Here is a 14,797-nt window from a genome sequence, read left to right as displayed (position 1 = left end):
ACATAGTCAGCTATGTCGTTTATATAAAGGAAAAATAATAGGGGACCCAGCACAGATCTTTGTGGTACGCCACTGGACACTGGCTTCCAGTCACTAAAGCATCCTTCTGTCATCACCCTCTGTCTCCTACAACTAAGCCAATTTTGAATCCACCTTATCAAATTACCCTGTATCCCATGTGTATTTGCCTTCTTTATAAGTTTCCCATGTGAGACCTTGTCAAAGGCTTTGCTGAAATCCATATAAACTACATCAACTGCACTACCCTCATCTACACACCTGGTCACCTCCTCAAAAAATTCAATCAAATTTTTTAGGCATGACCTCCCTCAGACTATCCCTGATCAAACCTTGCCTTTCCAAGTGGAGATAGATTCTCTCCTTCAGAATTTTCTCCAATAGTTTCCCTACCACTGACATTAGACTTACTGGCCTATAGTTCCCTGGCTTAGCTCTACAACCCTTCTTAAATAGCAGAACCACATTAGCTGTTCTCCAGTCCTCCGGCACCTCCCCCGTGGCCAGAGAGGAATTAAAAATTTGGGTCAGAGCCCCTGCAATCTCCTCCCTTGCCTCCCTCAGCAGTCTGGGACACAAATCATCCGGACCTGGAGATTTGTCCACTTTTAAGCCTGCCAACACGTCCAATACCTTGTCACTCCCTGTATCAATTTGCTCAAGAACCTCGCAGTCTCTCACCCAGAGTTCATTACCTTCATCCTCATTCTCTTGGGTGAAGACGGATGTGAAGTATTCGTTCAACACGCTACCGATGTCCTCTGGCTCCACCCATAGATTGCCCCTTGGTCCCTTATGGGCCCTACTCTTTCCCTGGTTAGCCTCTTCCCATTGATATATTTATAGAATATCTTGGGATTTCCCCTACTTTTACCAGCCTTGAAGTTCCCTACTTTTACACACCTTGAAGTTCCACTCATTCCTCCCCCTCAAGGCACTTCCTCACATTTCCATTTGAACTGTCAACCAATTGGACGAGCGGGCTGACGAAGTGAGTGATGTTGATCTCTACAGCTGGCAGTAACGGTCTCTTCCATTCTTGGCCTTCTTGAGCTAACCAGGGTGTTTGATCTCGGACCGCTACTTTCCATCCAAAGTCTTCCCTCCCTCATATATAACTTATTTCTAGGGAGCTGGTGGGTGTCTCATGCCAAACATTTCTTCAATTGTCCAATTAGCAAGGGACAGATATACAAAGTAAATCCCTCCTATTTCTCTTCATCAGTCCACAAAATCATCTCACAGCTTATCTCTTGTTTAGGAATCAGGCTTAGAAATGTCTTCTACCAGGCCCTGTGCTACATGCTCTTGGTAGTGATAACAGGCCTGCAATGTCTCTGTGTCAGCCCGGCAGGCTATCTTAAATTCTCTTGACAGAAAAAGAGAGCACCTTTTCTATAATATTCAATTAATTTCTTAAGCGTTTATGAGGTCATTAGACATCCATTTTTTATACAGTGCCTGAACCGTCAGTCACTGGCTTCTCTGGTAGTTGGATAAGTGGCTTTAGGCATCTCCTCCTCCGAGGATGCAGAGCAATGCTCATTTTCTTCATTTTGCAGCTCGGTCCACAACAAACCGCCACCATTTTGGAGACACATGCTGATATACACTGAAGGGCACCCCCAGATCTATCCAGGCATCTGAGTGACTTCTTCAGCAACCCAATGGTTTGCTCTATGAACACCCTTGAGCTCATCTGGCTCTGGTTGCATCTTTCCTCTGCATCAGTGGTGGAGCTCCTCACAGTTCTTTAGAGGGTAGTCTCAACTCCAAGAACCCGCTCTTTGAACTTTACTTGTAAATATGAAGATCTGTGGGAGATGTGACTGGCACAGAATGAATGCATCATGGCAGTTTCCAGGATATCTTGCACATACATGCATGTAAACCTTCTGGTCGTCACATTTCAGCTGAACACTGATGGAGAGGAATCCTCTGATTGACATAGATTTTTGGTAGAAAATGAGGGCACTTTGATTGCCACGTGTGTAGTCTATGTTTCCCTTTACCTTTGGGAAATCAGCCAATGTAGCAAAGCAAAAGCCCTCTGGTTCTGACTGTCCTCATGAACAGCAAAGTGGATATAAATGACAGCACTGACAAACATCGCAATGGTCACATGGGAGATGCACTTATGGATAGCAGATTGTAAAATCCTACAAATGCTACCAGAAGATCCTTGGGAGGAGCCGGAGGCAATGAAATTGAGTGTTGTGGTGACCTTGATGCCACTCGCAGTGCATGTCCACCTGGTCACTGGAAAAGAGATCTTGTTCCAGGAGACAGCAGATGGCAGCAACTACGTGCCATGAAAATCTGTACCTCCTGAAGCACTGGTGATCCACTATGTCTAGAAAGCCGATCTTCTGTCTCTCTACCACTGTTCTGCGGCTTCACCTCTCTTCAAGCTGGAGCTCTGTGTTCATCCCCTCTCCTGTGGAGCAGCACGCAGCTGAGGAAATGCTGCTGCTTGGAATTGTTCTTGCTGCTGGTGTTATTCCTTCTGTTGTTGTTGTTGCTGTTCCTGTTCCTCAACAGAGGTCCAAGATAGAGCTGCTTAAGCTGCTCCTTGCTGCAGTGAAGGCTGACAGCTAGAAAGTTCAGGTCCAGATGAGTGAAGTCCAAGATAGGTGAAATGACTTCCAAAAAGTTGGAAATCACCTGTAAAGCCGTGAAGGCACAATCTGAGAAACAGTCCTGTGAACACAAGACTTTCACGTATTTAGGAAAGCAGCTGTGCAGTTTCACTCCTTAAAGGCTTTCCAACCCAGAAATTTCAATGAACAATGAATTCCTGCTATGCGTCAGATGTCAAGGCACATCACAGGAGTATTATCAGACAAAATATTGGAACTGTTCCACTTAAAGACATATTAGGACAGATGACTAAAAGCTTGGTCAAACAGGTAAATTTTAATGAACATCTTAACGGAGGAGAGAGACAAGTGGTATTGAGGTTTCGGGATGAAATTCAAGAGCATAGGGTCCAGGCAGCTGAAGGTACGGCCATCATTGGCGGAGCAATCAAAATTGGGAATGCGCAATTGGCAGATTTGGAGAAGGGCAGAGATCTGACGGTTGCAGGGTTGAAGCAGGTTACTGGAATGGAGAGAGCCAAAGGTTTGAAAACAAGCATGAGAATTTTAAAATCGAGCTGTGGCTGAACCGGAGCCACAGGGGTGATACGTGAATTGGGCCAATTAATATAAGAGCAGAAGAGTTTTGGATGAGCTCAAGTTCATGTAGGGTAGCAGATGGGAGGCCTGCCAGAAAAGCATTGGAATAGTCAATTCTAGAGGAGAGGTAACAAAGGCATGGATGAGGGTTTCAGCAGCACATTACCTCAGGTGGGTGGGAAGTCAGGCAACATTATGGAGGTGAAAGTAGACAGTCTTCTTGAAGGAGCAGACATATGTTTCACAGCTCATCTCAGGGTCAAACTAACTTACTTCAATTGGCAGGGGGTTGGATAGGGTGAACAGTTAGAAAACAGGGTTGGTGGTGGGGGCCTAAGACTTTGGTCTTCCCAACATTTAGTTGGACAAAATTGTTGTTCATCTACTCCTGGATGTCAGACAGTGTGACAAATCAGAGGCAGTGAAGGGTTTGTGACAGGTGGCGATCAAGTAGAGATGGGTATCATCAGTGAGGAAAGAGAGCATGAGGAGTTTAAATGGAGGTTGAAATCACCAAGGATGAGAAATCGCTCAATGCAGAGACTAAAAGGGGAAAAAGGTGAAGATGTCTGTGAGAAGGTGTGGTTCTTGGATAGAGGGTTGAAAAATGAGGATTTCAAATGAGCGGCGAGAGAGGCAAAACAAGGCGAGACACTCAAAGGGGAGAAAGTATAAAAGGAATATGAGGACAGGCTAAGGTGTGATTTGGTGATAAGAGCTACAGCACCATTGCGGTCGTTTGGGCTGGGCAGGGTATGGAAGGTATATAGTCAAGGCTATTTTGCTGATGCAATCATTCACAACAAGCTGATAGATGGTAGGGCCTTGTCAACAAGTGAATGGACGTTCTGGAAGGAGATGCAGAGAGGGACAATGATAGCCAATTCACTGGTACAGTTCACAGGATTAACGTTAAGGGGTGAGTGGGAGGGAAAGGAGATTGGGAAGGCTGGCCCCCAGTGGGCACACAGGGTAGCAAAATCAGCCAGAGTAGGATGGGCAAATGAGATGCTTGCTCATAAAAAAGCAGCCGAGTGCCACAATGGGCCCTTCAGAAGATGCCAAGAGAGGCACCAAGGGAAGCTATAGGTTTATCCGAGAGGGAGGCAAGTCTGGGGCAGTAGCAGGGGAGTTGGAATGTTGAGCAGTGCTGAAAGTTTGGGGTAGAGATTTGGAAGGGCAGAGTGCCCAAGAACAGGGAAAGGAAGGAGAGAGAGGGTAGAGCAACTAAAGAGAAAGGAAGGAAAAAAGATGGAGGAGAAAAAGAGGAAAAGTCTTGGACTCAGAACCAAAGAAGCAGCCAAATGCACACAAGTAAACTCAAGTTAAATTGGTGTGCTTACACCGTAAGATTAGGATAGATGTTTCCTGGTAATAAGACTTCCGATCTATGATGATGGCCCAACTGGTGTGGCACAGAGAGCAACTCCACTTGCAACTTAATTGAGCATCTGCCCCACTTCTACAGCCATCATATGGCAATGGAGTGGGCTAGGTGCCATGCTGCTTTATTACTTACCTGCACTCTTATACCTGCAATTTGGCTTTCCTCTTCATTAATCTTTTCCAAGGTTGAGGAGTAGGGGACTAAAAATGAAAGGCAAAACTTGAGTGTCTTAAAGGATTTTCAAAAATTCTGTCCCCTTGTTGTTAAATTTGACTTAACATAAGAATATAAGAAGTAAGAACAGCTATTTGGCCCCTTGCTACATCTTCAACACTATTCCTATATTGCTCAATTCCCTTAGTATCTAAATAGCTACTGTTCTCTGACTTGAATATACTCAACTACAGGGCTTCCATAATTCTGGGATACAGAATTCCAAGGATTCACCTTATTTGAGCCTTTATATAGCTGACCCCTCATTCTGATGCTATGACACTTAGCTCTAGATTCCCCAGCCAAGAAAAACATCATTCCAGCATCAACTTGCCAAGCCCCTTAAGAATTTGATGTTTCAACGAGATCACCTCTCATTCACCTAAACTTAGAGAAAATAGGCTTAAACTTGCATGCAATGTTCATCTCTTTACATCTGACAAAATCTACAGCTGAAAGTAACCTCATGAGCTGACCAGCAAAAACAGGTATAAACAGCCTAATTCCATAGAAGTGTGGCGGTAAAGTCTCTCAAAGTCTAGACTTTAATCTCCGAAAACAATCTTGTCTAATGCAAGCGAAGAAACGACAGCAGACACCACAAAAAAAAGTGCCACACGTGGAAAATATGCACCTTAAGTATTAATTCACAGTGCTCAAAACCAAAGCAGGTTATTCCTGCAATCCACCAGTGCTGAAAAGAATAAAAAAACTGATAAAAAATCATCAAACTAAAAACAGCTCGAGAATAAATATTTCCTTTGAGTTGGGAAAAAAAACGAACTAACATTTCAAGTCAATGCCAAATCTTGCATACCTCATAGAAGTGAGGTGACCTTCCTAAAAATATGGCACCTAAAATATCACAGGTAATTTCTTAAGTGATTTCAATCACAGGCCAGTGTGGTCTATAGCCAACCCACTCCAATAATATGTGGAAGATTGAGAGTGAAGAAGTGCATTTCCTTATCTCAATACTCATTGTTGCAGTCACTTTAGAATTTATTTTATGTTCAACTTCACATTTGTGTTTCAATGGTTACTATTTGAAACCCTGGTTATAAGTCTTCTTTTCCACTTTTTCAGCAATTTTTGCCACCCCTACTACAAACTATTAACTGCATTAAGTCGCTATCAATTTGGCTCCTGAATGTGTGATTTTTTTTTTATTTTGCAGCTAAGCCTTATGGAAGTCCTTCAGAGAAAGGAATAGGGGCAAAGAACAAAACTAGCAGAGATCTGAAGTAAGATGACAAAATTATGGAGTGAAATATTTATCTCAATCAGTCGAAAATTAATTACAAAAAACAGCTTTAAGTATTTATAACTCCTAAAATACCAATACAGAAAATCACTGAGATTCCAGTTATATCATTCGGGTGGTTATTCAGCAAATTTGACGAGCACAGGAGTAGCATATTTTTAAGAACTAGTAGTCAGTAGTTATGATACACATATGGGGAAAAGCAGATCTAATGTTGAAGGCAACCTCTTAAAAATTCTTACCTTGCTGACACACTGCCCTCTTGGATTTCCTGGACAAAGATCCCCAATTGTCCCTTCTGTTCACTCTTCAGTCCTACAACACTGAATCCCAAACCATCACTGGCAGGTTTCATCAGATTTATGTATTCAATAGAGCGGCCCTAGTGGGAGGGAGATTCTGGTCATTATTAGCAGAAGTATCCTTTCTACCACACAAAAATTTATATCCAAATCAAAAGTTCTTCAAAAGGGATATGTCCACCTATATTTAAAATTTGTTAATGGTAAAGCAGTGTTCAACTGTAGGATATATTTTAGCTTGGTCATGTTCAGATCAATCTCATGCATGGAGCCATTTCAAACAAGCCTCATTAGTGGAATGCTCAAGATGTGAACTGACATTTGGAATGGCAGGAAAACAGAATCACCCAACAGGTATAAGGTTAACACCTTCATTTCAAAAGATGAGGGAATACTTAATAGTGAAACTGCTGTCAATAGTGTCTCCTTTTCCTTCAACATTTCCAGTTACAAGGGTCAACTAACAAGGCAATAATAATAAAAATAGAAATCAAAAACTTGGTAACAGGAAAAACTATTTAATCAGTAAATGCATGAACATTTTAAAATGAGGTTATTTGGAAAATAATTTTGAAACAATATACATTAAATGGGTCATTAAATGTCTAACAATGAAATGAAATATTACACTGAATCATCCTCTTACTTGAGCCATTTTTCTCAAAATCAGCTCAAATTCTTCATTGGACTGTTTGTCATTAACATGAGGAGAGCCAGGCTGCACTGCAATTTCATGTTCAATTTCTTTACTTCCATTCTGTTGAGCTATCATGTACGATTCATTTAATGGTGATGGAACTGAAGTAACCGGTGAGCCAGATGCCTGAGAAAGGTCAATGCTTGGATGTGTGGCAGGTGGCATGATGTTCACCTATTTAAAAGAAGTATAAATGTCACAGAAGTAACTGGACAAATGGCAACAGCCATTGCGCACAAATTCAAAAATCCCACTATATCCTGACACAAAAACTAAGAGCACACATGGTTCAGAAATTCCTTGAGAATTCTACATTTAGCACAGAAATGTGTGTCATTGGGCAAAAAATTCCAAGTGCAAATACCAAAGCTCATCTGAGTACAGCAAACAAAACTCCTCTCCCCATTCCAAACGTAGCTGCTATTACTAAAGCACTAATCCAAAGCAAACTAGTTCATTCTTTGTTAAATTCCATTCAGAGATCCCGTGCGTGGGTGCGTCTACATCTACTTGCTTTTCACCTCCAAAATCAAAGCTACAAGCAAAATATCTATAAATGTAATTTTTTTTTTAAAATTGAAGATAACCAAGAGTTCTGACTTTAGAAGGCCGAGCTTCAGAAGGCACCATCTCAGCATGGGCAGCAGCAGCCTGGGCTGATTTGTTAATAGGCAACAATAAAGGCAAAAATGTGCACACATGCTGTCATTCTGAGGGGACAGCAGGTTCATGCCCCATGGAGTCACTGCCACTCCTGCAGGCCAACGCTTCAGCAATTCTAGTAATCTACTGAGGCACAGATTACTGGACTGTTGTGACACCCTGAAAACCTCTTTGAACACTGATATTTGCAGCCATGATGGCAGCAGTCTGAGCTTGCATAGCAGCAAATTGATCTTACACAAAAACATTCTGAGATTGCATGGCAGCAAGTTAATCTTGCATGACTTCAGTCCCAGCTTCTTCTGCAGTTCAACCTCTGGTGGAAACTGTTTGCATTGCTAAGGAAGTCAAGATTCAGCCATCAAACTGTGCATCATGAGCGAGTCCACAAGTGTGTTATTGAAGTTGGTCATCTCTTCCATGCTGGGAAGAATGGGTTGGAAGCTCTGCACAAAGGCCTGAGCCAAGTTCATGCCAGACTACTCTGTGCTCCCTGACATTGAACAGGGGTTTTCTGACAAGCTTCCCATTAGGTTTCCCAATGCACCAAGCTTTACCAATACAGCCATCATTCTTCTTTCTGTTTCTGCCTTTCAAAGTCCTCATTCCAGTCTTCTGCAGCAGATGTCATGAGCAATCTTGCCCTCCACCGAGCTGGCACCTTGTGCGCTGCAGCCAACTTGAGCCCTGTAGCTCATTATGTGCAGATCCTTCCTCGAATCCATCTTCTGAGATATACACAGTGCCAGTAATTGAGCTGGTTGCTGCATGCGTGAAATCAAACCTTCATCATCACTCTCATCTTGCTGTTCTTCCACTGCCTTGCCAGGCTGCACTTGTTGACTACCTGAACAAGTCACACTATGCAAGAACAGCAGTATGGTGGTTACGTTACTGGACTAGTAATCTTGAAGCCTGGAGTAATGCTCTGGAGGCATGAGTACAAATATCACCACAGCAGCTGGTAGAATTTACATTCAACTAATTAAATACATCTGGAGTAAAAAATTACTCTCAGTAATAATGACCATTTTCCTACAGGGGGAAAAAAAGTCCATCTGGTTCACTAATATCCTTTAGAGAAGGAAACCTGCTGTCCTTCCCTGTCTGGCCTGCTTGTGACTCCAGATCCACAGAAATGTGGTTAAATCTTAAGTGCCCTCTAAAACGGACTAGCAAGCCACTCAGTCATATCAAACTGCTACAGAAAAGTCAAATAAGAATGAAACCAGATGGGCTACCTGACATCAATCCAGGTATCAGATAGGACAAAGGTGCACCCAGTCTAGTCAACACTGAAAAGTCCTCCTCACTAACATCTGGGGATTTGTGCCAAAATCGGGAGAGCTGACAAGAGTTGACAAACTAATCTAGCAACAGTTCAACAGTAATACTCTCAAAATCATAACCTACAGCCAATGTCCCAGACTCCTGCATCACCACAAAACAGGACAGACCGACCAGGAGTGGCCATGAGAGTCCTCAACATTGACTCTGAACCACATGAATTCTCATGGCATCTAGTCAAAAATGGACAAGGAAGGCTCTGGCTCATCACCCGCCTTCAACTGATGAATCTATACTCCTTCATGTTGAACACCACTTGGAAGAGGCACTGAGGATGCGAAGAGTACAAAATGCACTCTGGGGTGGGTTTTCAATGCCCATTACTAATGGTGGCTTGGTGACACCACTGCTGACTAAGCTGGCCATGTCCTGAAAGGCAAATCTACCAGACTGGGCTTGCAGCAGATGGTGAGAGAACCTACATGAGACAAAAACTTACTCTACCTTCTCCTCACCAATCTACCTGCCCATGACAGCACAGGTAGGAGTTACCACCACACAGTCTTTGGGGAGATAAAGTCACATCTTCAGACAACGTCATGATGTGTGACACCACTATCGTGTTGGTACCTGCTTGAACCACTGCAGTCCTTGTGGTTTAAGTAAACCCCTGGGTAGTTCCAGGATTTTGACCCAGTAATGAAGAAGGAATGGTCAGAAAATTCCAAGTCAGGATAGTGTGTGACTTGAAGAGAACTCACAAATAGTCATTTTCCCACGTGCCTCCTTTCCTTGTTCTGCTAGGTGGTAGAGATCGAAGGTTTGCCAAATGTAACTGAAGAAGCCTTGGTGATTTGCTGCAGTGCCTCTTGTAGATGGTCTACAGCTCTATGATGTACCGATTGTGGAGGAAGTGACTGTCTTCCATTTTGGAAGGGGTGCCGATCAAGCAGGCTGCTTTGCCCTAGATAATGTCAAGCTTCTTCAATGTTGTTGCTATACTGATCCAGGCAAATGGATAGTATTCCATTATGCTCCTAACTTGTACCTTGCAGTTGGTAGAAAGGTTTTGGGGAGTCAGTTGCATACCACAGAATTCCCAGATCCTGACCTATTATTGGAGCTACAGTATTTACATGATTAGTCAACTTAAGTTGCTGGTCAATGATGATTCCCAGCATGTTGATACTGGAGTATTCAGCAATGTTAAAGACATTGAACGACAGGGGTATATGGTTAGATCCTCTCTTACTGGAGATGGTTACTGGCTGGCACTTGTGTGGAATGAACATTACTCGCTGCAGCCCAGCTTGAATGTTGTCCATGTTTTGCTGCCCACGGACACGGACTGATTCATTACCTGCAGAGTTGTGAATATATCTAAACGTTCCAATTATCAGTGAGCATCCCCTGTTGTGGTCTTATAATGGGAGGGAAGATCAGTGGTGAAGCAGCTTAAGACAGCTGGGCATGGGACACTGCTCTGAGGAACTCCTGCAGCGATGTCCTGAGGCTGAAATGATTGGGCTCCAACAATCACATCCAACTTCCTTTGTGCTAGTACTACAACTAGCAGAGAATGTTTCCCCCAATTCCCATTGACTTCAATTTTACTCGAGCTTCTTGGTGTCACACTCAGTCAATGTTGTCTTCCCCTCCGGAATTCAGCAGTTTGTACATCTTTGGGTCATAAGGTGGATGAGGTCTAAAGGCCGAGCAGTCCTGATAGGATCCAATCTGGGCATCAGTAAGCAGGTTATCACTAAGTACACGGTGCTTGATAACATTGCCAATGACACTTTCCATAACTTTGCTGATGGAGAGTAGGCTGATGGGCCAAAACTGTCCAGATTGAATTTGTCCTGCTTTTTGCGTGCAGAGCATAGCTGGGCAATTTTCCACATTTCCAGGTAAATGCCAGTGTTGAAGCTGTAACTGAACAGCTTGACTAGAGGGATGGCAAGTTCAGGAAAACAGACCTTCAGCAATTAAAGCCAGGATACTGGTGGGACTAATAACCTTGTATCCAGCCATTTCCTGCATTACAAGTTCAAACGGTACTTCATTGTCTGTAAAGAGCTGTGAGATTTCCTGAGGCAATGGAAGACACTATATAAATGGAAGTCTTTCTTTTGATATCACAGAGTAAATTCAGTTGGCTGAAGTCTGACATCTGTGATGGTGGGGATCTCAGGAGGAAGCCAAGATACATCATCCACTCGCCAGTTCTGGTTGGAGAGACAGTTGCACACACTTCAGCCTTGTCTTTTGCACTCATGTTCTGTGCTTTGCTATCAAGGAGGATAGAGGTGTTCATGCAGCCTTCTCTCGTTAATTGTTTAATACTCCACCACCATTCACGGTCGGATGTGGCACGACTGCAGAGCTTTGACCTGATCTGTGGTTGCGTGATCACTTAGTCCTTGTGTGGAATAAATCAAACTGACTGAAAACTAGCTTTTGTGATGGTGAAGCCCTCGGAGGAGGATGTAAAGGATCATTAATTTGGCACTGAAGATGGTTGCAAATGATTCAGCCCTGTCTTATTCACTTATGTGCGGAACTCTGCCACATTGAGCATGGAGATGTTCATGGATCCTCCTCCTCCATGCATTAGTTTAATTTTTCACCACCATTCACGACTGTCTGTGGTAGGACGGCAGAACTTTGATCTGATCTCTTGGCTGTAGGATCGCTTAGATCTGTCCATAGCATGCTGGAGAAGGGGGCAGGCAGTAAAGATCGCGCATATTAGGCTGTACTTAAGAGCGTGGAGGATTAATTGCTGTCCTATAGATTTATATACAACTTATGTCTGTTCCAATTCATACATTATGGATTCCCATATAATAACTCCATGAAGTTGAGAAGAGCTGAACAACCATCAACAGCATTGGTAATTTTCTTTCTGTACACACATAGTAAATTCCCTCTAGTAGGTCCAATTTTTTTTCTGGGCATGTTCTTTAAAATTCCCAAGTTACACATCAAAGAATGAAACGTGCAGTGATGCTAAGAACAGAAATTACAAACGGTATTTAACTTATCAAAAATACTGTCTGGAATGTGTCTTATCATAACAGCCTGAACGGTTTAATTGAGAGGAATTCCATTTGGATTGTAAACTAAATTCCTTGCATCCTTCACCTAGATAATAACTTCTCTTGCATTGCTGTCCTCATGATTTAATATTTAAACAAAGTCTAAATGTAACAAACTGGATATTATCAGTTCCTCTTTCTTCCTCTTTCAAACATCGACAGTATCAAAAATCAAGTGAAAGGAGAATGACCTTGAGCTCCAACAGATTGGTATGGAATCATAGGAACAGGAGGAAGTCATTCAACTCCTTGATCCTGTTCCACTATTCAAGTAGATCATAGCTGAGCTGTGCCTCAACTTCATTTGCCCACCTTTGATCCATATACCTTGATAGCCTTAATTAACAAAAATCTATTGTCATCAGTCTTGAAATTGTCAAGTGACCCAGCAGCCACAGATGAGATTATGAAATGGAGAGAATGTTCCAGATTGCCACTGCCCTCTGATGGACAAGTACTTTCTCTTAAGTGGCCTTTCTCTAATTTTAAGGTTATGTCCTTTGCTTCTCCCTGTAGAAGAAATCATTTCTCTATATCCTGGCTATCAAATCCCTTTACCAATTTAAAGATTTTTTGGAGGGATACTAAGAGGATCAGATGGGCAAGTGGTATAAGGTCAGCCATGATCTTACTGAGTGGCGGAGGAAGCTCAAGGGATCAGACGACCTACACTGGTTCCTGTTTAGGTCCTTATAATTAGATCGCTCTTCACTGTTCTTAGCTCAAGGTAATACACAGCAGTTTTATGGAACCTACCCTCAAAATTTAACCCACTCTCTGGTATCACTCTCATGATCTGGCATCAAGCTGGCACTAACAGCAATCTTCAAGACATTTAAACAGTCAAACACAATCCTTAGCTAGTCCATGAAATTGGCATTTAGTATATTTTGTTGCATTTTTTCACACCTGTTAAATTGATGAAAAAGCCAAACATATATTTTTAAAGTTACTGAAGATATACTACATAACTTGGAAATGTAGTAAACAGTAAGGATAGTAACAGACTTCAGGGGAACACTGATAGACTAGAGAAATGACCAGTCACATGGGAGGTTAAATTTTATGCAGAGAAGTGTGAACTGATGGATTTTGGAAGGATGAATGAAGAGGAGCAATATAACCTAAATGGTACAATTTAAACGGGGTGCAGGAACAGGAGTACACATACACAAAAGGTGGTAGGACAAGTTGAGAAGGCTATTCAAAAAGCATACAGGATCCTGTATAAATAGAGGCATAGAGTACAAAAGGAAATTATGCTAAAGCTTCATTAAACACTGTGTCCATTCTGGGTATCACACTTCAGCAAGGATGTTAAGGAGAGACCAGAGAAACTGGGGTTATAGCAGAGAGGTTTAAGGAGGGATTTCAAAGAGGAGTTCAAAATCATGAAGGATTTTAATAGCGTAAATAAGAAGAAACTATTTCTAGTGGTAGAAGGGGTGAAGTGGACCCTGATTTGTGGCAAAGGAGCCAAAGGTGACATGATGGGAAAAAAATTAAGCAGCAAGTTACTATGATCTGAATGCACTGCCTGAAAGGGTCGTGGAAACAGATATGATAATTTTCCAGCATTTATTCAATTACATTTTGGAAAGAAAAAAATGGTAGAGTTATGGGGAAGGATCACATGAGTGGGCCTAATTAGGTAACTCTTTCAAAGAGCCTGTAAAAGCACAATGGGCCAAATAACCTCCTCCTGCGAGATCAGAATAAAAGTCAAAAAATAAATTCCTCTCAGCAGCAATTAAAAAAGGCACAAACAAAACAAATAAAAAATAGTTCCATACATTTTACAAGGTAGAATCCACCTTCAGGATTATTTTCTTCTCTACTTTGTAGCTTTGTATTTCATTATTTTCCACTTTTCAATGCAGATCCAGGTGTTATTGAACTTTTTTGCACACAGGTAAAATGCTACTAATGGAAACTTATCTATACTGTCACAATATAAAAATTTAGTAAACAAAACTATTTAATATTACTAGTTTTGAAAAATGTAACCAAAAATCAATTGCGGATAGCACAGAGAAATACAGAGGACAGTGGAACTTGGGTTGCCTCTGCAGTCTTGTGGAGAGGTTCCAGTTACACAAAGAGGTTTACACAAGTGACCAAAAGCAAATAAACGCTGACCTTTCAGCTATACAAAAGGCATAGAAAGTGATAAGGTGGTTGCTTATCCGAATCATTCAACAGTAATTAGTTAACAATCACAGAACCAATAGAAACTCATCGAACTGTACCCCAACACAAGTGGCTGCTTCCATGAGAGAAAAATTGGAGGGAAATTAAATAAGGGAGAAAAAACAAATATATTGCATTTTACCCATGTTAAAATCTGTTAGTGATAGATCTGAGATTTGTTTTGTTTAATCTCAAAATCTCAACATGGGCCAAGTGGACTCTTTCTGTGCCGTAAACTTTCTATGATTCTATTTTTTTTCCATGGATGGTTTTTAGTCGTATCAGTATCGTGTTCACTATAAACTGGTTCTTGCTGATTGGCAGCAGCCTGTTTAGATGGAATACACAAACTGGCTTGAACTTTACATTCCCTCTTGATTAGAGCATCTCTAATGAGATGGAATTCTGCTTTTCAAGGAGGCGCATCTCTGATCAAACTTTGGGGTCACTTACATTTTGATGTACATACGAACATAAAAGTTAGGACAGGAGTAGG

At 41.9% G+C, this 14,797-nt stretch overlaps 1 protein-coding gene across 16 annotated transcripts in view; it reads right to left on the bottom strand.

Moving 5' to 3' along the window:
• The window catches only part of mpdz (multiple PDZ domain crumbs cell polarity complex component), a 420,746-nt gene that overhangs the window by 327,602 nt on the left and 78,347 nt on the right, over window positions 1-14,797 (bottom strand). For all 16 annotated transcript variants that reach the window (XM_078570536.1, XM_078570535.1, XM_078570542.1 and 13 more), the window contains 2 exons: window positions 7,010-7,234; window positions 6,304-6,443 (listed from right to left, as the gene is read on the bottom strand). In XM_078570536.1, the coding sequence (XP_078426662.1) occupies window positions 6,304-6,443; window positions 7,010-7,234 (365 nt within the window). The remainder of the gene's footprint in view (window positions 1-6,303; window positions 6,444-7,009; window positions 7,235-14,797) is intronic.

This window comes from Cetorhinus maximus, chromosome 2, assembly GCF_964194155.1.
Source record: "Cetorhinus maximus chromosome 2, sCetMax3.hap1.1, whole genome shotgun sequence".
Lineage (NCBI taxonomy): Eukaryota > Metazoa > Chordata > Chondrichthyes > Lamniformes > Cetorhinidae > Cetorhinus > Cetorhinus maximus.
Note: the sequence above shows the minus strand (reverse complement) of the source record. Positions and strands in the feature narration are given on the sequence as shown.